The sequence below is a fragment of the Pseudonaja textilis genome, chromosome 7 (assembly GCF_049901715.1).
Source record: "Pseudonaja textilis isolate UNSWEBS1 chromosome 7, rPseTex1.2, whole genome shotgun sequence".
NCBI classification, from domain to species: domain Eukaryota; kingdom Metazoa; phylum Chordata; class Lepidosauria; order Squamata; family Elapidae; genus Pseudonaja; species Pseudonaja textilis.
Genome location: NC_141996.1, coordinates 178,614 through 203,528, shown reverse-complemented (window position 1 = coordinate 203,528; position 24,915 = coordinate 178,614). Strand labels below are relative to the sequence as shown.

The window sequence follows — 24,915 nt, the reverse complement described above, 5'->3', positions numbered from 1 at the left end:
AAGCTCTGCCTCTCCTGTGCCAAACCCTGGGAGGGGGGGTGCCCCGTACCCATCAGGACCCCAGTGTGCTCCCGAGCCCTGCCAGGCACCCATCTTCCCCAGCTTCTGGGGTGGGGAGAGGGACGTTGGCAGCTCCCCCCTCCCATCACAACACCAGGCCAGAGATTGTCGGGGTGGTTGGAACAGAGTTTATTTGTGGGTTAGTACAAGACAAACAGCAGGGGCTCCTCCCCCCCCCAGCCCCAGCCCCTCTGCTCCTGGGCAAAGGGGGAAGTTGTGGGACCCTGACCCCTCCCCAGGGTGTGGCCAGGTGCCAGCCAGGTCCTCTGCAGCAGCTGCGGCTAATTCCAGGCTCTGGCATACTGGCGGGGAGGGGGGAGAGGCCGGTGGGGGAAAGGTCTGGCAGCCGTGGCAGGGCTGCCCAAAGAGAAGCCCCCTCCCTCCCTCCCTCCCTCCCTCCCTCCCTCCCCCCACTGGCATGAAGGTCACACCTCTGTGGAGATCCACGCTTCCCTCATAAACAGACATCTTGCACTCATGCAGAACACCCACCCACCCACCGCGCACCGGGGCAGGCCAAGCGCTGCGAGGCTGATGGCAGGGGCCCGGGGTCAGGTGGGCAGGCAGGTCCCTCTCTCTCCTGCCTGGAGCTCACGGCGTCTGGGACCCCTGGTGCTTGGGTTGGAGGGTCCCCAGCAGGGCCTGGATGCCCTTCCTAACCGTGGAGCCCACGCGGCGAGCCACAGAGTCAGCAGGAGGGGCTGGGAGGCAGGAGCTGCCGGTGGACTGGGGTCGCGCATCCAAGCATTTCTGGTAGCGAAGCTGAAAAGGAGGGAGGAGGTGGGTGAGGGGGCATCGGTGGCGATATGGGCATCTGGGGCACAGGGTCCTCCCAGCCATGCCCTGCGGTCCGGCCGTCTACAGCAGGGCATGGACGGAGCGTGGGCTAGGCTGGGCGGGGTGTGTGTGCAGGAATAGCTAGCCAGGGGCCCCAGCAGACGACACAGAGCTGGCGAAGGCAGGAGCCCTGCTGCCCTTTTGGCAACAAGGCAGAGCCTCTGCCAAGCCGGGGGGTGGGGAGGATCGGGGTATGGGGGCATCTTAAACTCACCATGCAAGCGGCCTGGACGGCTTCGCTCAGCCCCGCAGCGTTGGGCTCACACCAAATCATGTGGCAGGAGAAGCTGCCGGCTGCTGCCGCCATGATGAAGGCGAAGGAGCGGACGTCCTTCCCGATGCCCATGAAGGAGAGGAAGCGCACGCGGCACTCGCACAGCACAGTGTCAGTCTACGGGGAAGGCGGCAGTTGGGAGAGGCCCTCCGAGGGCGGGATGGGGTGGGGTCTGGCCCCTCCTGGGGCTCCCCGGTCCCAGCTCTCGAGAGCCCCTCCCCGGCTGCTCCCGCCAAGCCCGCCATTACCTGCTGGTGGGCGAGGGTGAGGGTGGCTGGTGCCACGCTGAACTGAGCGGGCGCCCACTGCTCCTTGCTGCCAGACGCCAGGGCCGCCTCCAGGGCGCTGTTGATGACCTCCATGCCTGGGAAAGCAAAGGCAGGGGCGACCTCACCAGGGAGGCCAGGCGAGGGCCAAAGCTTGGGATTACGCCTGGTGGGAAGGGCAGAAGCCGGGGCCCCAACAGCAGCTAAGCCAGGAGGACCGTTCCAGACCTGGGATCCGCTGGGGTCACCCCTACCCAGGCAGAAGGGGGCCTGAGCCCCCCGCGGGCACGGCCTCCGATCTGGGGGGTGGGTAGGAGGTTCCCCACGCGGGGTCTGGGCTAACTGCCTAACGTCCACCCGGTTCCTGCACATGGACGACTTCCAGGCTCAACGGGAGAATGGAGATCCGATCGGATCTGGCCTTGAGGCTCCAACAAGGGGGAAGCCCCTCCCCCCCTTGCAGAGTCATGGTTTGGGGGAAGCCAACGGCGGGAGGGGGCCCTGGCAATTCAGCCGAAAGAGCGCCCCTCACGAGGTGGATGTGTCTGGGGAGGGACAGGCGACCCAGGAGGGGAGGGGGCTGGGAAGGGGTCACCCTAGCTAGCAGGACCACTGCAGCAGAAAGGGGGGGCCCTCGAGGGCAGCTGTCCCCAGCCCTGGTACCGTTTTGGGGCCTGTGGGGGACTGGGCCGGGCAAGCGTGCCAAGCGGAAACGCCCCCGGGCCAGGAAGGTTGGGAGCTGCTGCATTGGGGACCGCATGAGCAGGCGGCCAGGATGTTCCCCCCTCCCCCGGTCAAGGTTGCCCTTCCTGCTTCCCCCTGCCGGTCCCCTGGGATCCCGCCTCTCCTGCTTACCCACGGGCTTGGCCACGGAAACGCTCCCCAGGTAGTAAACCTGGAATTTCTGGACCGATTCACTTTTGGGTGCCGGAAACTCAACTGGAGAAAAGAAAGGGGGAGCAGTCCGTAGGATCCTCGACTGACACCGGGTTGCTTAGTAACTGTTCAGAATTATGAGAGACCCCCCAGGCCTCCCCCTCCTTCCTGGCTACCTTGGAAGGGGATTTCCACCATCTTGGAGGGGTCCAGGGAGAGCCCCCGGAGCGAGCTTTGGGTGCTGTGTGGCTCGGTCACAATCTAGAGGAGAGAGCAGGTCACCCCCAGTGGTCATCAGGCTGCCCCCATCTGGCAAGTTCTGCCCCTTGGCCTTAGGATTGGGGGGAGAGCGCAATGGGTCCGAGGAGGGTGCCTGAGCCCAGGAGGAGCCCATCTCTTGTACCCACCTATCCAGGTGCTGCCTGGGACCCCCGGCAGAGACGGGAGGGAGGGAGGGAGCCCCAAGGAAGAGGGGAGGCAGTGGGGGGAGGGGTGGGCCCTGACCTGGGAGCAGATTTCATGGAGGCCGGTGGCAATGTCCTTGGCCGGAGCGTCGCAGCGGAAGACGTGGCACTTCAGCATCTGAGCCAGCTGGTCTTGGGCCACGTAGGCAAACTCCCTGCAGGGGAGGCAAGAGGGTCGGGTCCAGGGCACGGGGGGGCAGGTCAGAGCTGCGCTGGGCACAGCCCTTCCGGCGGGAGGCTGCCAAGCAGGTCCGGGGAGGGCGGCCATTCCAATGCTCCTCCCAGCAGGGGAAGCTCTGGCTGAATGGAGGGGCTGGGGGGCGGAGGGCTTCCCTGGGCACCAGAGGATTAGTGGGGGGGCAGGAAGGCCTTGCTCCCTCCACTCCCCAGGCCACTGGTCCCCCCTTCTCAAATAGAGCCCACAGACCCCCCCATGCATGCTGCCAGAAGCCCCAAGGAAGGCACCCATCAGTCACTCAGCTCCCCCTCCCTCTGGCCCGGGGAGGGTGGGGGCAGCCAGCAGCAAGGCCCCAAGCAGAGGCCAGCTACTCCCCCCTGCCACCCCCACCCCGGGCCTGGACTGGCCCATCCGAAGAAGGTCCAGCGATCAGAGCTGCTGCAAGACCCTTTGGAAGACCTGAGCCCGCCCCCAGCCGAGTGGGGTGTCTCTGGAAGGGCCCCAGGCTGTCCAGGGGAGGCTCCACCCTCCCAAAACTAAACGGGGGGGCCTCTCCCACAGAGGTGGTTGCCAAAAGTCCAGGCTGGTTCGGAGGAGACCCCAGCCTCACTGCTCGCCAACCTGGGCACAGCGTCCCCAGGCGCCCACCAAGGGGGATGTTTTTCCGGTGCAAAGCCCGCACTTTCCTAGGGGGCTCAGCTGGCCTCCAGGGGAGCGGCCTCCACCGGAGGGGGCCCAGCAGGGAGCTCAGCAGGCCTGGGCAAAGGATCCGCCAGGGAAGCCCCCCACCCAGCACCCCCCTCCCCCGTCACCACGGCTGCCTACCTTCCGCCGTCCTGCCCAACGCCCCACACCCGGATGGCCGCAATGGGCAGGCAGTGCAGCTCTGTCCACTTGTGGGGCTCCAGCAGCTTCAGCCGCTCCTTCTCCAGCACCAGGAGCATGGCCTTGCCCTGCAGGGGAGGGGGCACAGCTGCCACTCGGCCCCCCCCCAGCCGGCCCAGAGTCCCCAGCCTCCCCCCCCAGCCGCTCACCTCCACCCAGGAGCCCCCCAGGGCCGGCTCCTGCCTGGCCAGCTGCCGGATGCAGTTGTGGACGGCCAGCGTGCTCCTGCCCAGCGCCAGCTCCTCCTCGGCCATCTCCACCCAGCCCAGCGAGTGGACAGAGAAGCACTGCGGGAAGCGGCGGAGAGACAGGCGTGTCCAGGGATGCGGGGCTGAAGCGCCCCCAGAGAGAGAATCTGCCCCCGCCGAGCGAAAGTGGCCGTGGGGAACCGGGGGGGCAGGCCACGCCGGGCCTCCCTGGAGCCCCCTCAGGACCCCCTGCCTGCCAGGCAGCCGGCCCCGTCCCTGCTCTGGCTGGGGGGCTCCCTGCCTCGAGGGGGCCAGGAGCCAGCCTGCCTGCGGCCCCACCGAGCCTGCCGAACTCCTGGCCTGGGCAGCCTTACCTTCGACCCCGGGAAAGGCCCAGCAGCCCGGCTGCTTCCTCCCCTCCTGCTGCCAGGGAAGACCTGGAAGACAAGCGGCCCAGGGGGCTATCAGGAGGGCATCTGTCCCCTCCCCCCGCCCCGGCCCCACAGCCCAGGCCCCTCAGGCCCACGGAGGGAAGGAAGGCAGGCACAGACTCACCGTAGTCCGGGGCATCCTGAGGCCGAGCAGGGCTCCTGGCCCTCCTCCGACTGAGACTTGGGGGTCGCCCCCTCCGGCAGAACCTCCTGGGGGAGGAAAGCCATGAGGAGCAGCAGAGCCCCCCATGTCCCTGCACGCCCCCCTCCGCCAGCCCAGGCAGCCACTCACCTTCCAGGGGTCTGGATTGGGGGTTGTCTCCGTCTGCCCAAAGTCCATCCAGGTGAGCTGCAGGGAAGGAGCGGGGTGAAGAGAGAACCCCTTGCCCCCAGAGACCCCTCCCCCTCCCCTCCATGACACCCCCGCCCTTCCTGGTGGCTCCCCAAGCACCCCCCGCTTGCAGGAAAGCCCTGCTGGCAGCCCCCTCCTCCTGCTTTCCCTCCAAGCACCACCCTGCGAGGTGGGCCGGGCTGAGTGAAGGGGACTGGCCGCCCAGCCGGCTTTCATCATGGGACTCAGTGCTGTGAGAGAGGAAGTGGGGGGCTTCCCTGGGGCCGGCCAGGAGAGGAGAGGAGAGGAGAGAGGCGGCCCCTCCAGCTGCTGCCCCCGAGACTCTCCCCTTGGCCTCAGGGCAACTGGACCCATCGTCCCCTGCCGGAAGGAACATGCCTGGCAGAGCTGTGTGGGCAGTTGCTGCCACAGGAGGGGGCCCCTCTTATGCCCAGCCCAGGAGCAGTGGACAAGCACAGGGGCTGCGCCCCCAACCAGCCCCCCAGGAGTGGGAAGAGCATCTCCCACCTTCAAGGCCCCCAGGAGCCACAGCGACTGCAGGAAGGAGGTTTTCAGGCAGCCCCTCCCTCCAATGGCCGACCCCTGCTTGCCCGGGGTGGAGGGGGCGCTGCTGGGGACCCTGACAGGCTTCCAGGGTGCCCCCGGCAGAGCAAAGCTGCTCAGAGTAGAAAGCTGCTCAGGAGCTCTCCCTGTGCGGGGGGCAGCAAATGCCCCCGGAGTGGAAACACAGGCTCCCATCGCGGCCTGGCTGGCTGGGTTCACACAGGGGCCCCTCCCCGCCCTGAGCGAGACAGGAGCCCTGCTTGCTGGAGGAGCCCCTCCCCCCTTCCCCAGGGCAGACAGCGCCTGCCCCCGCCCCCCAGGTGCCCACCCAGCCCTCAGCACCCGTCCTGGGGTAGCCTTCCAGCTGTGACCCAGAGCCCCGGTCAGGCCTAGTCGCTAAGGCTCCAGGCTAGACACCGGGAGACGGGGAGTTCTAGTCCCGCCTCTGGCACGGGAGCCAGCTGGGCGACTGGGCCAGTCAGTCTCTCCCAATGCGCCTCCCGGGGGGGCGGGGGGGGGACAAGAGGAGGAAGGAGCACCCGGTCTGGTGGCTGCCTTGAGTTTCTGACAGTCGATAATAAGACAGCCTGGGTAGACATAGAAGCTAAACCACAAGTATCTCCTTGGTTCCCTTGGAAGCCCCCCCCCCCACCCCACCCCGTGTCCCCTGGGACTTTTGGCCCAACCCATCGGCCAGCCGGGGTTGGAGGAGGGAGCCTTGGGGCAGAAAGGGGCCAAGACCACCCCCAGCCTTCCACCTGGGTCTCCCGGGTGGGGTGTTTCCTGCCGAGTCGCCCCTCCCGTTGCACAGGGGGGGCTCCCATTGGGTGGTGCCTGTCGGAATGTGCCAGTAGTAGGTGCCGGACGTGTCTTGAACCCGCATCCATCCTGCGGGGAGGTCCGAGTCAGTCTCCAGGGAGTTACACAGCCAGAAGGAGTCTGCCAAAAGAAGGAGCCAGGTCAGCCCGGGCAGGTGGGCTCCCTTGAGGGGCCTGGGCATCTCCCGGGGGGGCGGGCAAGTCAACCACCTCATGGAGGAAGGGGTGGGGGGCTGGGGGAGGCCAGAGGGAGAGAGGGAGGGAGGGGAGTCCCCTGGCTGCTCAGCTCGGCCCAGCCTGGAAAGAATCGTTTCCAGGCACCCCCGAAAGGGGCGTTGAGGCTCAAGGAGGCCGGAGATTCTGCCTTGAGCCCTGAAACCGAAAGAGCCGTCCTGGCACTGGGCAAGCAGCCCCCCCCCCCGGGTGCAGACACATGCGTGCCCGTCTCAAAGGCCCGGGCTCAAGTGTGCCAAGGCAGCCTGGTGCCAGCGCGGCCAGGTGGCGCTCCAAGCGCTGCTGCCCCAGGCAGGGCCAGGATCGTGGACTCATTGGCCTTGTTGCCCCTTGACCCCCTCCCCCCCAGCCTGATGGACCCCACTGTCCATCAGCCAGAGCAGCTGGGAGGGAACCAGGCAGAGGGCGGCTATCAACTCCCTCCCCGCCCGCCAGTCCTGGCCCAGGCAGCAGAGGGACCCGCCCAGGTCTCCCCCACCAAGCCCAGCCCTCCGTACGGACCCCCCAACGGGGGCCGAGAACCTGTGGCCGACCAGAGCCCCCAGCCCCCTTAGTCTCACACACACACACACACACACACACACACACACACACACACACACACACACACACACACACACGGAAATCCATGATCCCCGGGGGAGGAGCAAGGCCAAGGGAAGAGGAGGGTCTGGGTTGCAGCAGTGCCACAAGCGAGGAGGGAGGGAGGGAGTTTGCCCCTTAAGCGCCCCCCGCTCCCCTCGCAGCCCCCGCCTCCTCCAGCTCTCTGCACTGGGATAAGATAGGAAGAGGAAGTAAAAGTGCAATCCTTGCATTGAGTCGTCCTTAAGGTTGCCTTTACCCCCAAGCCCGTGATCCCGGCTTCCTTCCACTGGCCTCCCCAGCTCCACCCAGCCCCCTCCCCAGAATAAGGCCAGCTGCAGCACAGCTGACAGGAGCTGTTCTTGCAGCCTGACATAAATAAGTGTTTCGCAGACCAAAACCCAGGATAATTTAAATAGCTGTCCCTCCCCGCCCCCACCCCACCCCTGGTGGCCCCAGGGCCCACCAGCATCTTGCCAATCCGCGTCGCTCCCCGTCCACCCTGAAAGCCCCCCCTCGTCTTCCAAGGCGACCTGCATCTTGCTGGGCGAGCAGCAGCCCCGGGCCCCCCCCAGGGGCCGAGAGCCAGGAGGGGCGGCTGCTGCAGGCAGCCACAGCTGCAGGGGGCAGGACCAGGGCTGGTTGCTGGGCGCTGGGCAGTCCCCGGGGGCGGGGGCGGTGCCAGGCACCTGCTGACATCACTGCTCCCCCAGGGGCCTTCGGAGCCTGGCTAAGAGAGCGCAGGAGCAATACTGCCAATTGACCTGGGGGGGGGGGTGGCATATTAGAAAGCGGCCCCAAGCTGCCTAGCACAGCCCCCCCAACCCGGGACTTCCCAAAGATCCGTTTCAACATGCGGGGAAGGGGGGCCCGGGGTGATCCCCCCAATTGTGTCCCCTCCAAGACACCTGGAACTGCTTGGCACAGGCTTGTGGCAGCCTCCGCCTGTCCCTCAGCCTTTGGGTGCCCCTCCAGCAAGCCACCCCTCCCACCCCCAGTGACCTACCGGCCTCGTCCGGGAGCTGCCGGTCGGACTGCCCTGGCTGAGCGTGGCCCAGCTGGAATCTTCGTCGCTGGCAGTGCTGTTGCGGGTGGCAAAGAGGAGGCTGGCGCTGCGGCCTTGCTCCCCCCGAGGCAATGCCCGCTCCGAGCTCTGCTCCGACTCAGTCACAGGCTCACTCCGGACCGGGGTGGAGCCTTCCTCCTCCTCCTCCTCCTCCTCCTCTTCCTCCTCTTCCTCCTCCTCCTCCTCTTCGTCTTCTTCCTCCTCCTCCTCGGCCTCTGGGTCCTCTGCTCGGCCCTCCTGCCTCGTCAGCGGGACCAGCAGCCTGCTCAACTCCTTGCTGGGAAGGCTCAGTTCGTTGCGGTTCTGGTCCCGGCCACGCTCGGCCGCCTGTCGCAGCTGGTTCTGTCCCTCCTTCATCCACTTGCTGTTGGAGGGCTCCTCCGTGGAGGGGGGCAGCCCCAAGATGCTCTGCAGCTCCCCGCAGCTGTAGGCGCACCGCCCCTTGTGCGGCAGGACCGGCCCCCCTGGCGGGGCCCCCAAGGCCAGGCTCAGGCCCAGGCAGCCGTTGTCGTTGGCCAGACTGTTCCGCTTCCTCAGCGAGCTGGACATGGTGCTGGGCACTGGGGAAGACTGGTGGCAGGGAGAGGAAGCGGCCGGTCACAACTCTGGGGGAAGAACCCCAGTGCGCCCCGCCCCCCCTGCCCGTCTCCTCTGCACTCAGCACCCTCCTTGGGGGGAAGCGGTGCCCCGAGGCGGCCTGCAGGGCCCTGGTTAGGCTTGGCCTCGATTGGTAAGCCTGGCCTGCTGAACTGGCCTGCTCTTCACAGCCCCCCCGCCCCCATCCCTGCCCCCCAGTCAAGACCGGACTCCTGCAAGGCCTCCCTGGGTGCTTACCGATCCTGGGCCGGAGGGAGAGGTCCACATCTACATGCCTCGGGGAACCCAGGCAGGGCAGTCCAAAGAAGGCCAGGCAACATTCAGCTTCTGGGGGCAACAGGGGGAGGCAGGAGGTCAGTCCACCCTGGCAGCCCCAGGGCAGGGGACTGGCTGGAGGGGCTCCGCTGGCCTGGTCTCCAGAGTCTCCTCTGGGCAGTCAGACGGGGGCTGGGGGCTGGTTTGTTCCCCTCCCCCGGCATTTGGAGAGAAGCTGTTTGGGAGCCATCAGTGGGCGGTGCTCCCTAGACGGACCCAATCTGATTCCAGGCCTCCCACATCCCCACCCCTTAAGGACGCCCCCCCCCCTCCCACTTGCTGGGTGAGGATGACACCCGGTTTGCCTCTTGCCGAGCGGGGTGGCTTTCCAGCAGAACCAGAAGGCCGCTCTGGTTCTCTTGCCCGTCTCCCCTTCAGCCGGGACTGGGGGGGCTCCCTGGGCCGATCGGCTCCCCCTGGTGAGCAGGTCAGGTCAGTGGCCGTGGCGGCATCCTACCAACGGCCTGCGGGCCCATCATCCCAGACCTGGCCTGCGCCCAGGGGCCAAGCCGAACCTTGGGGGTGCCAGGAGATGCTGCCAGGGACCCCCCAGCCTGGCTTCCTTTCCAACCCAGAGGCAGAGTGGAGCCTTTGAGACAGACCCCCTTGCCAGTCTCTGCCCCATGGGGGCCTGGGACACTTTGCCACGGCTGACTTGCGGTGGGAGGAGACTTAAAAGAAAGTCAAAGAAAGGGTGGAATAGAATCCTGAAAAAAACGATATCAAGGATGGAAAAATGAAATGTGAATGGCAAAAAATAAAATATTTGTTTAAATTTATTTTCAATAATTATATTGTTCAATTGTCCCCTGGCCCCATGGATGGAGCTGATCCCCTTGGATTATTTGGGCTCCCTTGCAACCTTGTCTCGATGTGCCAACCGGAGCCACCCTCAACCCACCACCCCCCCCCGGCCCTGGGACCAGCCAGTGGGGCTGCCACTTCCCCGAACCCCTGGGAGCGCCTGCAGCCCGGAGGGACGGCGCCTTTGCGCCCTCGGGCCCGGGGCCCCCCTGGTCAGGCCTGGGGCGTCCCCCACCTCGCCGGGCCCCCCAGGCCTCCCGTCCTCACCCTGCGTGCCGGCCTTGAAGGGGCACCCGAAGCCCCCAGCCCTCCGCCCGCCCCGGGACAGCGTCGCCAAGAGCGCAGCCGCCTTCCTAGCCCGAGCCGGCCGCGAGCATCGCGTCCCCTCGGCCAGGCCCCCTCCGCGGCGGAGGGCCGGGGGGCCGGGCGGTTCCGAGGAGACTGCGGCCGCGGCTCGCCTGCTCCGGCGGGGAGGACGTTGCCGGCGCTCGGGCCTCAGTCCCGGCGGGCCCGGCTCGGCTTCGGCTCCGAAGGCTCCGCCGCTCCCGCCTCCCGGCCCGCCCGCGCTGGGTACCTGCAGCTGCAGCGACGCTTTCGGGAGGATGGAGATGGCGGCGGGAGGGGCGGCGGGGGAGGCGTCGTTTCCGCTTCCGAGACCGAGCCGCCCCTCCCGGGACGGGCGAGGGGCGGCTGGCCCGGCGGCGGGCGGCAGCTGTACCCGGGGCGCCGGATGCGGCCCCGGGCAGGGAGGCGTCGCTGTCCTCAGCACCTTCCGCGGGATCCGCCGCCGCCGCCGCCGCCGCCGCCTGGGGCCGGGACTCCTGCCGCGCCCCGCGTCCGTCCCGGGGCGGCGGGAGGGCGGGGGCCGGGCGCCGAGCAAGAAGCCGGCCGGGGCGGGGGCTGCGGAGCAGCAGCAGCAGCAGCAGCAGCAGCAGCAGCCGGGCGGGCGGGCGAAGGCGAAAGCGAGTGTGCAAGCCGGGCCGGGCGCTGAGGCCGGCCGAAGCCGGTCTCTGGCCGGAGTGCGCGCCTGCTGTGGCCCGGAGGCCGAGGCGTTGAAGGGCCGCCCGCTTTGTTTGCCTGCATAAGCAAAGCCCAAGCTGCCCGTCGCCGCGAGCGCCCCGCCTCCGGTTCTCGGCGAGGCAGGCAGGTCTGCCCTTCAGCCCCGCAGAGCCCCGGGCGGCTGGGCGCTGCTTTGGCGGCGGGGAGGGGAGCGGCGCCCTGGATGGCAAACTCGGGAAAGCAGCTCTGAGGGAGCGCGAGGGAAGGAGGTGCTGGTCACGGGAGCAGCGGAGGGGAGCGTTCAGAATGACAAGAGTTGGAAGGGACCATGTAGGCCATCTAGTCCACCCCCGCTGCCCAAGCAGGAGACCCTGTGCCATTTGTGATAGGGGTCTCTTCTTGAAAGCCTCCAGGGATGGAGCACCAACTTCTGGTGGCAAGCTGTTCCAATGGTTTATTGTTTTCAAGGTCAGAACATTTCTCCTTCTTGCTAGGTTGAATCTCCCCTTGATCAGTTTCCATCCATTGTCTGGCCTTCCGGTGCTTTGAAAGATCGGTTGTCCTCCTCCCCTCTGTGAGAGCCCCTCAAATATTGGAATCCTGTTGTCATGTCACTCTATAAGAATACCATTTGATATAAATAAACTAAGTAAAACTGCAGGATAAAAAGATTGTTTTAAATGTGCTATGGATAATGGGTATAGCAAGAGAAATGCAAAATATATTGTATCTAATAAACTCCTATAATGCAAAGGTATTTGGTGTAAATATATAAACTGTGCCCAAATATGTATTTCATAATGAATAGAAATGCCTCAAATATTAGTTTTTAGAATTTATTTGGCACCAAAATGTATTGCCTATCGTCCTGCAGCAAAGGAAGCTGTCGTAGTAGTACATAGCTGGCCTCCAGCATTAAATTCAGAACGTTTTAATGAGCCCCATGCTAAACTCTTCCTTGCTGGCCCAGTCTTTTCCTTTTCTCTGGAGGCAGAGACTGACCTCTGCAGAAGAGTTCTGAGACCATGGAAATCCTCCTGTTAGGCTGGCCGCTAGACATACCCAGGACCTTCAATCGTTGGTTGTATGTTTTAGCCTCCAAACCCTTCATCGCCTTGGTTGCTCTTCTCTGCACACTTTCTAGGACCTTTTTTCTGTCGTTTGGACCAGAATGCCAAGTGTGACCTCACCAGTACAGGAACAAAGCAGCACTGTTACTTCACATGAATTTGATGCTGACAGCCCCCACCCCACCCCCACCCCCCCACCCGGTTGATGCAGCCCAGGACTGGGTTGGCTTTGAGGCTGCTGCAGCACACGGCTGGCTCGTACTTAAGTGGCGGTGTGATAGGACTCCTTGATCTCTCGCGCGGTTACTGCTGTTGAGCCAGGCCCTGCATGTCCTGGGCCTGAGCTTTGCTTTGCTTGCTTTTTGCCCAAGTGGCAGGACCAGTCGCTTTTCCCACAACCGAGCTGCATCTTGCTGGTTAGGGCCCAATGCTCGGGTCTGTCAAGAGCCTTGTGAATCTTGAGTCTATCTTCCAGTGTTAACAAACCCCAATTCTAACCCTGGGGTGTAAACTATCTGGTCTTAGTGATTGGAACTCATCTAAAGGGCAAAGGTGTTTTCGTACTAATGTTTTACCTATTTTGACCTGCCTTCCGGTTTTGTCTCCAACAATACCGTCTTTGGTAGGTTGGGCTATTTTTTTCCCTTTGTGTAAAAACAGGTGCAAAGAAGGAATTGAAGCAGTTCTGCTGTCTCCCTGCTGCCTGCCCCCATCTTGCCATCTGCCTCCGTTAGCAGACCAACCATTTCCTTTATTTTCTTTTTATTCTTTACATGTTGAAAGAAACTGTTATTTTGGACATTTGTTGCAAGTTTTAGTTCATTCTGTGTCTTACCTTTCCTGAAACCCTCCTTGCAGATCCAGACTATTTGCTGATATTTTGTTCTCACCTCATTCCATTTTGTACACTAGTCCTTTTTATCCCTCCTCTTGTCAGAGCGCTCTTTACGCAACCATGCTGGCCTTGTCTGGTGTCTTTTGCTTTTTCCTTTCCCTATTTCTTCTTGGACCTCCGTTTCTCATTTTTCAGAGTTTCTCAAGCATCTTGAGTTGTTTCTCCCTCGATTGACTCCTTCTTCTTCCCTCCCCACTTAGCTTGTTGAAGTCAGCTCCCTTAACAACTGAAGCCTGACACGGTTCAGTGACCTTTGCCAGTTTATGGTGATTCTGGTATGATGGGAGGGTCACTCTTCCCCAAGGAAGCCTTGTAACTCCCACCCCTTCTGTCATTTCATCTCCGTTAGTGAGAATTGAGTGTAGCCGACCCTCTCCGGTTCCGTTCTCTACCTTTTGGGTAACGAGAGCTGCCAGCCAGGCGAGCCAGGAGACGCTGTGATCTCCCACTCGCTGCTGGGTTTGTTTCCCGGCTGATGTCCGGGCAAAGCCTCCCATTGCTGCAGTGGCACCTTTCCTGCAGCTCCTGACTTAACTCTATATAGCAAAAGGTCCGCCTGTTCTGTGCGCCTGGTTGGGTGGCTCGGGCTCCGTACACCTATAGCAAAGCCATTTCTTTTTCCTCTAATATCCATCCCGATGCATTCAAGGCTTCAGGTCGCCCCCCCTCCCCCTCCCCCCCCCAGGATTGAGAAAGCACGTTATGTTCCTGGTGGCCCTAGGGCAAGGGGTCCTCGTTCCTGCAGGCAATGAGGGTCCCTGGTTTGCGCCACTCTAGCTGCCGCTGCACACAATGGGCAGCAGGCCCAGCCAGGGTCCCCAGAGGCCTCCTGCACAAGGACAGGAGGCTCCACTTGGGCCACATGCCGATCAAGGAGCGCTCCTGGTGAAGGGGAGGGGGCTGCCTGCAGCAGCTAGTATGGAGCACACAACGAAATGTCTGGAAATGCCCCCCTTGGGCTTAAAATGGGCATTTGGCAGGAGAGAAGAAATGTGGGCAACAGAGAAAGGCAGGAGTTTGGTTGCTGAGGAAATATTGCAAATGATAAAACAGTAGAATTATTAGCACTGGTCCTGTTGGATATACTTAGAATAAAACCATGTTCGAATTGAACATCCTTGGAAAGCCCTGAGTTGATCCTTCGTTTAGTCCTGTGAGGGAAAGCAGAAGCGAAGCAGCAGGGGACCGGGGTCCTGCCTCAGATGCCAGGCTGTGGCCCAGGCAGGAGGGCTCGGGCATCGCACATCTTGGAGGTCTGCATGCCAGGCTGGGCAATCGGCTGGTTGGCCTCCAAATCCTGGGCCAGCTTGAGAAGGCGGCCCTGGGTGCCACTCAAGCAGAGTCCTTTGTAGCCACGACCACCCAGATGCTCTGAAGCTCTGAAGAGGGACTAAGTGGGCGAGCATCAAAGCACCCTGGGTGCCAAGGGCAGCGAGGAAGCGGCACAACAGCCGGGCAGGGACAGGGCACCAGCAAGAGAAGCCGTGCAACAGCCCCCACCTGCTGCCCCTTTGCAACATCCATTGTCTGCTCCTCTCCCCAAGATTGTGCAAGTACGAGGCCATGTGCCGGAGAGCACTAGGAGGGAGATAAGGTTGCCCACCCCAACCCCCACCCCCACCCCGGGTTACAGCTGCACCTGTGCCCTCTTTCCCCAGGACCAGCAAAGGAGCTCAGGGGTCTTGTACAGCTGCCAATCTCCGGCATCCACAGAGACCATGCCTGCCAATAAACAGCCCCCCCCACCCGCATACTTACCCCTCACCCTTCTGGCTGGGCATCTGCTGGTCCAGTGAAAGAAAAGGGCTGCCCTGAAGGTTCCAAGGAGGGGGCATGGGAGTCCCTTTTAAGCCCCCCACCACCACCGAGGAAGAGAGGGGGCTGCCTCTGGGGCTCTGCTCCGGCCAGGTCAAGACCGCAAGGCAGGACAGGCATCTCCTTTCAACGGGGCCAGATGGACCAGAGCCGTTTGGCACCAAGCAGGGCAAACTCTGGAGCCTTCAGAGCTTTGGAAACAGGCATGCAGCCCCCTCCCTTTCTCAGTGGTGGGGTGGGGTGGGGGCTTAAAAAGGGACAAGACAGAGCCAAATAAATAGGACACCCTCCACCCAGGAAGAGAGGGGACAGGGGCTGCCTGGTTGTTAGGGGTTCAAGCAAAGCCACCCCTAAGAGAAGGCATGAAAGTCACCTCCGCAGGGAAGGACACCTATCCACCCCCACCCCCACCCCCACCGAGAATCTGGAGTGGGTCCAGTTGGACGAGGCCCAAGGCAAAACCTCTGAGCAGGTGGCTCAGGTGGGCGGGGCCAAGATAAGTTGGGGATTTATCAGGGATGCAACAGGTTCCAGCAGGTGCCCAGTCCAGGTGGAAGCTTGCAAGAGCCAGGCCAACAGGTAAGGCTCAGCCAGACCCCTCCCCAGCCCAGCCCCCAGCTGAGGCAGGAGCGCTGGCACCTCTGAATCCCAGGGAAGGGCCTGAGACAGGGGAGGTCGGAAAGGGGAGGCTTCCTGACCCAGGGGGTCAGCCCTTGGCTCCTGGGACTGCCCTTGCCCTGGAGGAGGGGGCTAGGGTTACGAGAAAGCTGTTCCTTGCCCCCACCCCACCCAAAGGGGCTGGCCCACCTGGCCAGACTAGATATCGGTGGGACTGCATGCCTGGGCAGGGAAGGTGCACGCTGACCAAGGCGAAAACCCCACTCCCTTCCCTGGGCCTAGGCTGCCCTGCCCCTCTGGCCAAGGATTCAGGAGGTGAGCCAGGCCCTGGATGCCCTTGGCGATCTCACAGCACAGACCGGGAGGGCGGCCCCCTTCTCCTCCTCCTCCTCCTCCTCCTCTTGCAGCCGCCTGCCCGCCTCCCCTGGAGGGCAGCACAAGGGCAGAGAGCCTGGAGGAGGAGGAGGAGGAGGAGGATCCGCCTGCCCAGCCTCCTGGGCAGCTGGGCCCTTCTGCCCTCTGCTCTGGCCCTGGAGAAGGCAGAGCTGCTGTGGGGCTCACCGGACTGGGCCGCCCCGAGAATGAGCTCAGCTCAGCTAGGCTGGCCTGTGGCTTGTGCCCTGGGAGGGGTGGGGGGGCTCATCAGTGAAGAAGTCATAACTAGCCACCCGTCCCCATGGAGGCCTGGGGAGGCTGCCGGCTGCTTCCCTTCAGGAGGAACGCAGGAAATGGAACGTTATTGGGAGACGTGTCGCCACCAGGGAGGGCAAGGAGGGAGGGGCCTCTTTTCCACCCCACTCCCACCCCACCTTATCCCCCATGGGACCCAGGGGCCAAACTTCCAACAACTGGCCACTGTGTTCTTAATGGGGGTCTTTCGCAGCCTCCCAGAACTTCACCTCCGAGCCTCAGCGACAGCCGGGTCTGTACCTTTCTGACCAGGGGACGGTCTGGGGTCACTCTGCCACCACGTACCCCTCCCAAGCCCCTTGGCCCAGGCCTTCCACGTCCACCCAAAAAGCCAGGAAAATTGGGCTTCCAGTGGACAGGCCACCCGACCCTGGCCACAGGGCCAGTTGGAGGCCAGCCGGAAGCGGTGTTCAGCCAGGGAGCTCAGCTCTGGAGCAAGGAGCCAGACCCGCAGTGCTGATTGCCCAGCTGGAGGGTCAGCAGACGGCGGGGCTCGGGCAGATGCTGGGGTTCTCGGGGTCCTTTCCCTCGTCTCGTGGTGGGCAAGTCCCCTGAGCCCCTCCTGTCTCTCCTTGCAGGACGTGGCATGGCGCTCTTCTCCCAGTGCCTGGAGCCGGTGGGCTTCCTGCAGTCTCTGCGCTCGCTGGCTCTGGGGGTCGTGTCCCACCTGCAGGGCTCGGCCACAGCCGAGGAGCTGGCTTTTGTGCGCAAGGAAGTGGAGCTGCTGGAGCGCGAGCTGGCAGCGGGCCCGGGGCTGCTGGAGGACGGCGGGCTGGATGCCTGCGAGGACTGCGTGGCTGCCGCCTTCGGACAGCTGTGCCTGGCGGTGAGAGCGGCTCCCCCTGCCGCGCCGCTGGAGACTGAGCTTTTTGTGCAGGGCTGCATGCGGGACAAGCTGGAGCGCCGCCTGCTGGTCCTGTGGCGCCGCCTGCAGGGCAATGCAGTGCTCAGCCTGCAGCGCCCCCTGCTGGAGCAGGCCGTGCAGCGCCACCGCCCACGCCGCCCGGAGATGGCGCTCTTCTGCCAGAAGCTGAATGCCGTGCTGGGTGCTGGGCTGTTGTGCCTGCTCTGCCAGGCGGGGCTGGCCAAGCGCGACTCGGCGCTGCTGATGGGCGTGTGGGACCCACGCGTGGCTGCACTGCACAAGCGCATGAAGGAGGCGCTGGGCCAGTGCAAGGGCTACTTCCGCCAGCAAGCCCAGGAGGATGTGGAGCGCGCCCTAGAGCAGGCGGCACCCCCCGACCCAGCTGAGCTAGCCACCTCGCTCCTGCGCCAGCTGGAGCAGAACTACAACTGGCTCTGCTGGGCCGTCATGGCCTGGTGGTCAGAGGGCGAGGTGGAGGGCGAGGTGGGCAGCGGGGAGGTGCTGGCCCAGGGCAGTTTCGTGTCAGCGCACACCGCCACGGGGCTCCACCTGGTGGCCTGCTACCAGGAGAGCCCTTTGGCCCTGGACAGGGCTCGCACCAACCAGCTGATCGGCGAGCTGGAGTGGAAGCTGCCCAACCCGCCACCCGAGGTCTATGCCAGCCTGGAGGCCGAGCCAGCCCGTGCCCGTGGCTACCTGGCCCGCCGCATGCTGCAGAAGCTGGCCGAAGGACTGGGGCCCGGCGTCACCCTGCTGGTGGTGCCGGGGAAGCTGGAAATGAAGAGCAGCTTCCCGCTGGCCGCCAGCCTCCTGCACGAATACCACCACCGCCTGGCCTCGGGCACTGTCTGCATTTTCGGCTAAGCCCACGAAGCCAACAGGCTCCTTCTGGCTATGGCCGAGTTAAGCGGCCCGCAATAAAAGCCTCTTCTACCAAACCCGACTCGTTTTGCCCTTCCTGCACACCCCTCCCCTTCCCTCCCCTCTGAGCCAATGACTGCTGCGTGGGGGGGGCTTCAGCGCCGCCTTGGTCAAGCCCACCCCCCTTGCGGGTCTGCAGTGCTCCCTGCCCAGGGGCCGCCTCAGTCTCTCTCACACACAGAGAGCAACGCCCCATGGCTGAGATAAGAGGTTTATTGAGGGTGGTCTCGGGGGTGGTGCCCTCCCTGGGGAGGAGGGTGGGGACCCCCAGAGGGAGAGCAGCGGAAAAAGACGGCCGCAGTGTTCTGGGCTGGTGCCGAGATGGTAGCGGCGCTGAGCTGGGCCACGTCCTGGTACTGGTGGAAGTCAGCCCCCACGAAGAGGAAGACCCCCTTGGTGGTGCAGATGGCGCTGTCCACGTGGGGATGGGGGAGGAGCTGTGGTGGCCCCGGGCGACGAGGACTCTGCTGCAGGTCAATCGACTGGAGTTGACTTCCTGGGAGGGAAGGAGGGGTAGGTGGTCAGAGGGGCCTTGATCTGGGTTGCCAGGCTGGGTGGGGCTTTCATGCCCCCCTTCCATGTCTCCAAAGCCCCCCTTCACTCATCTGCTTCCTTTCTGCACACCTTCATAGCACACACACACCCTCCGCATCTAAAACATGGATCTGGCTCAGCCCCAAGGGCGGCTTCTAGGGTTTCACTTGTTCTTTGCCGCCAAGTGTTCCCGGGGGAAGGGCACGGCTTCAGGACAGTCCCTGGCCGGGGTGGATGGGTGGGGGAGGGGGGCCTCCCTAGAAGGGCAGCTGAGCTCTTCACCTGCCTTTTGGGTTAGGACTAGAGTTAGGGTTGTGTTTGTGCTTTGTGTTCAGAGGTCTAAGCCGCTTGCAACACAGATCTCCAAGTGGGTCCTGGGGGGGGGGGGCTGCCCTCTGAGCCCCCTTACCAAGACAAGGGACCACCCCACCCTCTTTGGTTTCACACCTTGGATGATGTGCAGCACCGAGGAGTGGGGGCAAGTGAAGGCAGCGTCTGCTTGGGACACACCCAGCTCCTCCACCAGGGGCCGCGGATAGCCCTCCACCTGGCTGTAGCCGTGCTCAGACCTGTAGATGGTAACCTGGGAGCCCTGCGGGGAGTGGGAAGAGGAAGGTCAGCCACTGAGCCTCAGGCACTTCTTCCGCCCCAAATGACCAGCGAGGCTGGTGCCCCCAGGATGTTCTGGTTGCTGCCCCATGTTTTGGTTCTGTTCTGGGGGTCTCTAAAGGATCCGCAGCTCTGCCGGGCACCCTTCTGGCTCCCGGGCTGCCCTGCCCTCCCGCCTGGCCCAGCTGGGGGAAGACGCGAGTCAAGGGCCCAGGTGCACCTGAAGGGAGCTTCGGGGGAACCCAATGGGAGCGGGGAAGATGGCAGCCAAAGCACCAGCCTGGCGCCTCTCTCTTTGCAGCTGCCAAGCACATCTGAGCCAGCAGGGGGGGCCCGCGCAGGACAATCTCACAGGAGGCCATCTCGTCTGCAGAGGTGTGGGGGAGGGGCGCCTCGGGCAGTTCCCTTGCAAGAAGAGTCCCCCCCCGGGGCCAGCCTGAATTGTGAGGGAGGGGCTGTTACCAGGGCCAGCCGCGGTCAGGAGCAGTGGCGGTGGCCCACTGGCTTGTCCACCCCTAAGCGGGCAGCCTGCAATGGGGCAGAGCTCCAGGTCTTTTGAAGTCTGCCGAAGCCCAGCCTCCCTGGTCAGCTCACCTGGATGAAGTAGAGTTTGTCTGCCCAGCTGAAGGCGGCGTCCACCTCCCCCTCCAGCCCTGACCAGGTGTGGTTCAAAAGCCAAGCATGCAGCCCATCTCGCACAGAGTCCACCCGGAAGTAGTGGCCGCCTGGGTGCAGGAGGAAGGTCGGCAGCAGTTGGAGGCCCCACCAGTCCTCCCCTGAGGCGACCTAGGATGAGGAACCCCAGCCCAACCCTCCCCTCATGCTCGGCCGGGCCGCACGGCCCTTGACTCCCAGCCCACTTAGCTTAGATCTGACTCGGGGCTGGGCCTCATCACGTGAGGCAGCCTTTGACTGGGAGGGTCCACTGAGCTGCCCTCGGAAGCACACAACATTTCCCCTGCCTGCCACCCCCTCTCCCCGGCCTGCTTGCTTACCGCGAAAGGCGTAGATTCGCCCAGGGTCGTCTGAGGAGAAGGCCGGAAAAGGGCGCCCACTGCAGGCATCAAGGATGCCCCAGAGCGTGGCGTTCTTCTGGGACTCCCTCCCGTGGCCTGTTGGGGTGCAGGGCCAGGCAGTGAGGCAGAGGCCACCGCTTGGCTCCTAGCCAGGAAGAGCAACACCCTTCCCCCGCCTCCTTCAGGGACCAGGGCTGAGCCCCAGGACTACGCCTTGCCCGGCACCGGGGGCCACAGTCCTCCCGCTTCCCTCTCTTGCAGGCCAGGCGCCTGTCCCGGGCTCAGCTGCGTACTTCCCAGCAGCCTGGAGGGGCTTACCTCTGCCAGGGCAGTGCATGAAGTAGTCCCGGGCGTCCAGCGGGTAGCGAGGTGGCACGTCGCCCCGCAGCGGATTGAATCGCAGGAAGCGGATGCCTTGGAAGCAATAGTAGCGCTCCAGCCAGCGCACAGCCGCGGTGCAGTTGTAGATGGCTGGCCAGGCACGCTGCTTCACCGCCTTCGTCCGCAGGTCATAGGAGAACACCCTGGGCCCTGCAGGGAAACGGTGGGCGGGTCAGTGCAGGAGGAGGGGGGCCGTAGCAGCCGCCAGAGCGAAGGAGAAAATGGCTCCCTCCACAGACCGGGCAGGGCACAGAGACCTGTCCTGGGACCCTCAAGTGGGGGAGCCTTTCTCACCCTGGAAGAAGACAATTGTCTCAGACGGGCATTCCTTTGGATGGCATTCCACAGCTGCGTCCAGGTCGGCTGGGATGCCCGGGAACTCCTGATCGATCAGCCTGGGGTAGCCGAGTCTCAGCCTCCCTTCGCGGTACGCCCAGACCCTCTTGCCCTGCAAGGGGATGCGAGGCCGCCATTTCACACAGCCTCCCCCACTGCCCCTCTGCCTGAGCCAGCCAGCCCCTCCCTGCCACAGCCTTCCCTCCCTCGCCTGCGAGTCAGCAGTACCTGGAAGAGCAAAACGTTGTCGTGAAGACCCTCCGGGTGGTCGTGGTAGTGGATCCGCAGGGCTGCATCGACAGGGCCTTGGATCTCAGGCCAGGAGTCCCTGATGGGCTCCGCAGCGCCTGTGAAGCCCTTCCAGACCAAAGAGCCTTTGAAGAAGACCATGGTGCCCGCCTCGTCTAGCGTGACGGCGTCAAAGCCCTCCTCGTCCGCACAGCGCTGCCTTAACTCTGGGCGGAAGCGTGCAGGGGGCAGTCAGCGATACCCCCACCCTGCAGCGATGGTCCCCTCAGCAGGACCCCCTCCCAGCCTGTCCTGCAGAGGCAGCTCATTTCCACAGCAGGGGCCTCGGCTGCAGATCTGGGGGTCCCTGGCTGAGGACTGAAGCTGGCCCCTCCCAGCCCCAGTCCCTCTGGCCCTCCCTCAGGGCTCCCCTAGCTGCGGTGGGCCCAGACTTCAGGGTGGGGTGCAGTGGGCCCCCGGGAAGGAGGGGGAGATGTGGGGTGAGCAGGCTTTCCCAGGTGGGACCTGCTTCTGCCCAGAGGGCAGCCTACCCACCAGTGCTGTTGGCTGGAGGCTCCGAGCCCAGGTGATGCCAGGGGCCGACCGTCTTGTTGCCATGGCCGCCGTGTCCCCTGCCAGAGACATCCCCCTCCCGTTAGGGCCAACCCAAGAGCCAAAAGGGACCCCATCAGGCCCTGGCCCAAGGCCCCCACTACAAGTCCCGCCATTCAGAGAAAGCGGACGGCCCCCTGAGCAGCAAGGCAGAGGGCCCAGCCTCCGACCTCACCCGAGCACGGGGCTTCTCCCCTCCCCCCCCATGCCCTCCTGATCCACAGCCACTCACACGGGGTGGGCACCCACCAGCGCCAGGGCCCAGCTGAGGCAGAGCACTGCTGCAGAGAGGCCACCCATGCTGCTGCACAGCCAGGCCAGCCCTGGTGCCTGGCCTCTTATATCAGGGCAGCCGGACGTTTCCCAACTGGGGAAAGTACCCAGTGCATTGCTTAAGCCGGCCACCCACTTTAACCCTTGTACCCCATCATGTCGGCTCCTCCTTAGAGGGTGGGTACAGCCTCTACACACACACACACACACACACACACACACACACACACACACACACACACACACACCCCCCGCAGGCTAAACAGCCGAGTTGGATCTTCTGCTGGTAAAATCAATGCCACCCCGCGGAGTCGGTCCCCCCCCCCACCCCTCCCCAGAAAAAGACCAACCTGGCTGCTGGGAATCCCTCAATGGCCTCGGTGAAGTTGAGCCCCCGCCTCCCCACCCCCAGAGACCCCCCAGTGCTCCTGCAGGAGCAGGACCTTGGGAGGGGGCAGCTGTGTGGGGGAGGCCTAGGGGCTTTCTTGGGCTCAACAGGCCCATTGAGTGGGAGGTCTGAAGAGGGGGGGGAACGTCCCGCCTGCTCCCTTCCACAAGCGGCCCAGCTGGCCCTGGGCAAGAGCTGGACCGACAGGCTCTGTGTACTCAGCTGACAAGAGGCCAGGCTCAGGAATGCCCCCTGCGCCGCCCCCCCATCGAGCTGACTGACAACCTGAAGGCTTCCAGGAAATGCCCCCACCCCACCCCACCCCGCAGACTGTCTGGGTGGCAAACCCTGCCTGGAAGGGGATTGCAAAGCAGCCCTAGGGCCAAAACCTTGCAAGTTTTCCCACAAATCTTCTCACGGACAGAAGAATTAGAGTTAGAAGGGCCCCCGGAGGTCTTCTAGCCCAACCCCCTGCTCAAGCAGGAAACCCCACACCCTTCTGGACAAAGAGCTCTCCAGTCTCTTCTTAAAAACCTCCAGGGATGGAACAGCCACACCATCAGGAGGCCGGCAGTTCCACCGGTTCATTCTTCTCAGTGCCAGGACATTCCTCCTTGGTGCTAGGTTGGGTCTGTCTCTCTTGAAGGACCTTCCACTTGTTACTCCTTGTCCCACCCTCAAGTGCTTTGGAGAACAAGACAAGGAGCGCTGGGTGAAAGCTTGGCAGATTTAAGGGGGGGGGCGCTTACTTACAGGCAAGACGCGGCCTCCAAAATTACAAACACCCCCGGCCCCTGAGGGTGATGCCTTTAGTAGGCTAGCTGACTCTTGGCCTATCCAGGCACGGAGCAGCTCCCACAAGGATCAGTCCTGCCCTTCCAGCCTCATTAGAAGGAAGAAGGTGCAGGAATCCGGCAGAGAAGGGCGGGGGGGGTGGGGTGGGGGGTTGGCCGGAAGAAGGAAGGCCAGGCCAGAGCTCCAGGGGGGCATCTCAGGCTCAATAATAACCGAAGGCAGTTTGGTGCGGCATCCACTAAAGCGGATTCTGCCACTGTTGTTAAGTGAATCACTGCAGTTGTTAAGTAAATCGGCTTTCCCATTGACTTTGCTGGTCAGGTCACAAAAGGGGATCGTGTGACACTGTGACCGTCATAAAGATGAGTCAGTTTCCAAGCCTTCAGATTCTGACCAGGTGAGGGGGGGGGGGGGATGCTGCAACAGCCATAAACGTGAAACATGCCACCAGTTGCTTTTTTCAATGCCGCTCTAATTTTGGCTGGTCATTAAATGAACCGTTGTCAGTCGAGAACTGCTCTGTGATGTTCTTGGGCGCTTATAACGTCTCTGCAGCAACTTTTCCAAAGGACAGCAGGGGAATGGGGGCTCCATCCAGGGGCCTCCTCCCCCCGCGTGAATGAGGATTCCCCCCCCCCCAATTGCAGGGAAACAAACATTCGTTGTGTTTAGAAAAATGGGCAAAGAGCCCCCCCCACAAACGCTGGAGACGCTGCCCACCCCCAAAGCAGCAGATTTAGAGGGGACTGAAGGTCCAGTGGGTTTCTTAATCCGGTTTCTGCAAACGTCCACAGACCAGGCTAATGCTGGAAGGCAAAATACGTTCCGGTTCCCAGAAGCTCTGGGACACCAGGAAGCAGCACATGGTGTTCCAACACCCCCACCCCCCACCCTGCAGAGGGAAGCTGCCAAGCAGGAGGAGGACACTGCTGGCGGGAGGGGGGACGTCAGGCCTCCACCTATGAGGAAATAAATATCCAGGACTATCCCAGGTTGTGCAAGGCTCTCTGTGCCCCTCCCTGGTCCTCAGTCAGGAGGGGCCCAGGGGGAAAAGAGGGAGGGAGGGAAGAGGATCCCCCCCCCAGGATCCCCCCTTCCCAGCAAAGATACCAGCCACTGCCCACTCTGCCCCTTTAAGGCTCCCAAGGAAGGGAAAGTCTGCCTGCTTGTCTTTCCTTCTCTGGAGCCCCAGCTGTGCCAGGCTGATTGGGGGGTTGCTCTGGATCATTCCCACAGGGAGGGGGCTGAAGGGTCTCCCTGCTCTCTCACCCCCACAAACGCATCCCCACATCTGCTGGAAGTGGCAAAGAACTCCAAAGCCCCTTTGCTACCCTGTGCCATTTCGGGTGACAAATCAAGGCAGGGCCCCGCAGGGGCTCAGCAGGACCAACGCGCCCCATTTCTCAGGCCCTTGTAGAGGCTCCTCCAGCGTTTAAGGAAAGGCCGCCGCTCCACCCGCCCCGCGGCACCCTCAGGAGCCCAGCCAGTCCCAGAGCCGGGCTGAAGCTGTCCCAGATGCCCCCCCCTCCCCCGCTATTGGGGACAATGTTTGCTTTCCTCTGGCCGGCCGGTCAATAACGGTCAATGGTCAAGCCCTCCCCGCTCCCCGGGGAAGGAGGCGCCAGCTCCCCAGAGGGGGCCTGATCCTTCCCAGCTGCTTCTCGGGGAAACCCCCGCAGGCAGCCTCCACTTCTGACCGACCCATTTGAGACAGCAGCCCGCGCAGCCCACCCGCGCCAGCCCCTCCCGCGGCCCCAGGGAGGCCGGGGCGCCTCTGTGGGCGTCCGTCCCCCCCCAGCTCTCCAAGTCAGGCTCCCCCGGGAGGCGGAGGGGGGCGTGCGGAGGGGGGCAGGGGGGCTTCTCGGCTGGTTACTCGGCGCTGCTTTGGGTGGGGGTCAGGCGGAGAGGAGCCCCTGGGCTGAACGGGGGCGGGGGCAAGGGGCTCAGAGGGCAGGGAGAGGAGGGACGGGGGCCTTTCCAGGGAGCAGCGTGGAGGCTGGGCGGCTCGAGTGAAAGCAGCTCCCCGCCAAAAAGGCCGGACCCGGTGCGCCCCCGCCCCGCCCTTCTCCAGCCCTGCGCCCCGAGGGGAGGGGGCGGCCG

The 24,915-nt window shown here is 63.8% G+C and overlaps 3 protein-coding genes across 5 annotated transcripts; 1 reads left to right on the top strand and 2 right to left on the bottom strand.

Moving 5' to 3' along the window:
• Positions 1-178: 178 nt before the first annotated feature.
• APBB1 (amyloid beta precursor protein binding family B member 1) lies at positions 179-10,848 on the bottom strand. Of its 2 annotated transcripts, none has more exons than XM_087936855.1 (15): positions 10,345-10,848; positions 8,889-8,978; positions 7,995-8,624; positions 6,113-6,293; positions 4,752-4,808; positions 4,584-4,669; positions 4,403-4,465; positions 3,990-4,127; positions 3,781-3,908; positions 2,818-2,932; positions 2,490-2,574; positions 2,293-2,376; positions 1,420-1,535; positions 1,112-1,288; positions 179-822 (listed from the first exon to the last, which is right to left on the bottom strand). In XM_087936855.1, exons 2-15 carry the CDS (start codon positions 8,916-8,918, stop codon positions 652-654), a joined length of 2,061 nt encoding a protein of 686 aa, XP_087792981.1. In that variant the 5' UTR covers positions 8,919-8,978; positions 10,345-10,848; the 3' UTR covers positions 179-651. The 2 variants fall into 2 exon arrangements, with proteins under 2 accessions (XP_087792981.1, XP_087792982.1); XM_087936856.1 differs by lacking the exon at positions 10,345-10,848 and adding an exon at positions 10,038-10,257.
• Positions 10,849-11,074: 226 nt separating this feature from the next.
• LOC113450431 (uncharacterized) lies at positions 11,075-17,652 on the top strand. Of its 2 annotated transcripts, none has more exons than XM_087936857.1 (2): positions 11,075-11,237; positions 16,436-17,652. In XM_087936857.1, the coding sequence occupies exons 1-2, from the start codon at positions 11,219-11,221 to the stop codon at positions 17,584-17,586; spliced, it is 1,170 nt and encodes a 389-aa protein (XP_087792983.1). In that variant the 5' UTR covers positions 11,075-11,218; the 3' UTR covers positions 17,587-17,652. The 2 variants fall into 2 exon arrangements, with proteins under 2 accessions (XP_087792983.1, XP_026577408.2); XM_026721623.2 differs by lacking the exon at positions 11,075-11,237 and adding an exon at positions 14,976-15,128.
• A 186-nt stretch (positions 17,653-17,838) lies between these two features.
• On the bottom strand, positions 17,839-21,669 carry HPX (hemopexin). Its single transcript, XM_026721633.2, has 9 exons — positions 21,592-21,669; positions 21,303-21,379; positions 20,748-20,974; positions 20,478-20,631; positions 20,121-20,333; positions 19,782-19,898; positions 19,381-19,511; positions 18,625-18,769; positions 17,839-18,139 (listed from the first exon to the last, which is right to left on the bottom strand). Exons 1-9 carry the CDS (start codon positions 21,657-21,659, stop codon positions 17,856-17,858), a joined length of 1,416 nt encoding a protein of 471 aa, XP_026577418.2. The 5' UTR covers positions 21,660-21,669; the 3' UTR covers positions 17,839-17,855.
• Positions 21,670-24,915: the final 3,246 nt, after the last annotated feature.

Coding starts and splice junctions, on each gene's coding strand:
- APBB1 (XM_087936855.1), bottom strand. CDS start 8,918: ATGTGGACCTCTCCCTCCGGCCCAGGATCG. Junction 6,294..7,994: donor GCAGCTCCCGGACGAGGCCG/GTAGGTCACTGG, acceptor TTCTTTTGGCAG/ACTCCTTCTGGCTGTGTAAC. Junction 1,536..2,292: donor TTCCGTGGCCAAGCCCGTGG/GTAAGCAGGAGA, acceptor TTGCTTTCCCAG/GCATGGAGGTCATCAACAGC.
- LOC113450431 (XM_026721623.2), top strand. CDS start 15,068: ATGCAACAGGTTCCAGCAGGTGCCCAGTCCAGGTGGAAGCTTGCAAGA. Junction 15,129..16,435: donor TGCAAGAGCCAGGCCAACAG/GTAAGGCTCAGC, acceptor CTCTCCTTGCAG/GACGTGGCATGGCGCTCTTC.
- HPX (XM_026721633.2), bottom strand. CDS start 21,659: ATGGGTGGCCTCTCTGCAGCAGTGCTCTGCCTCAGCTGGGCCCTGGCG. Junction 19,899..20,120: donor CATGCACTGCCCTGGCAGAG/GTAAGCCCCTCC, acceptor GCACCCCAACAG/GCCACGGGAGGGAGTCCCAG. Junction 18,140..18,624: donor GGTGCTGCACATCATCCAAG/GTGTGAAACCAA, acceptor CTTCCCTCCCAG/GAAGTCAACTCCAGTCGATT.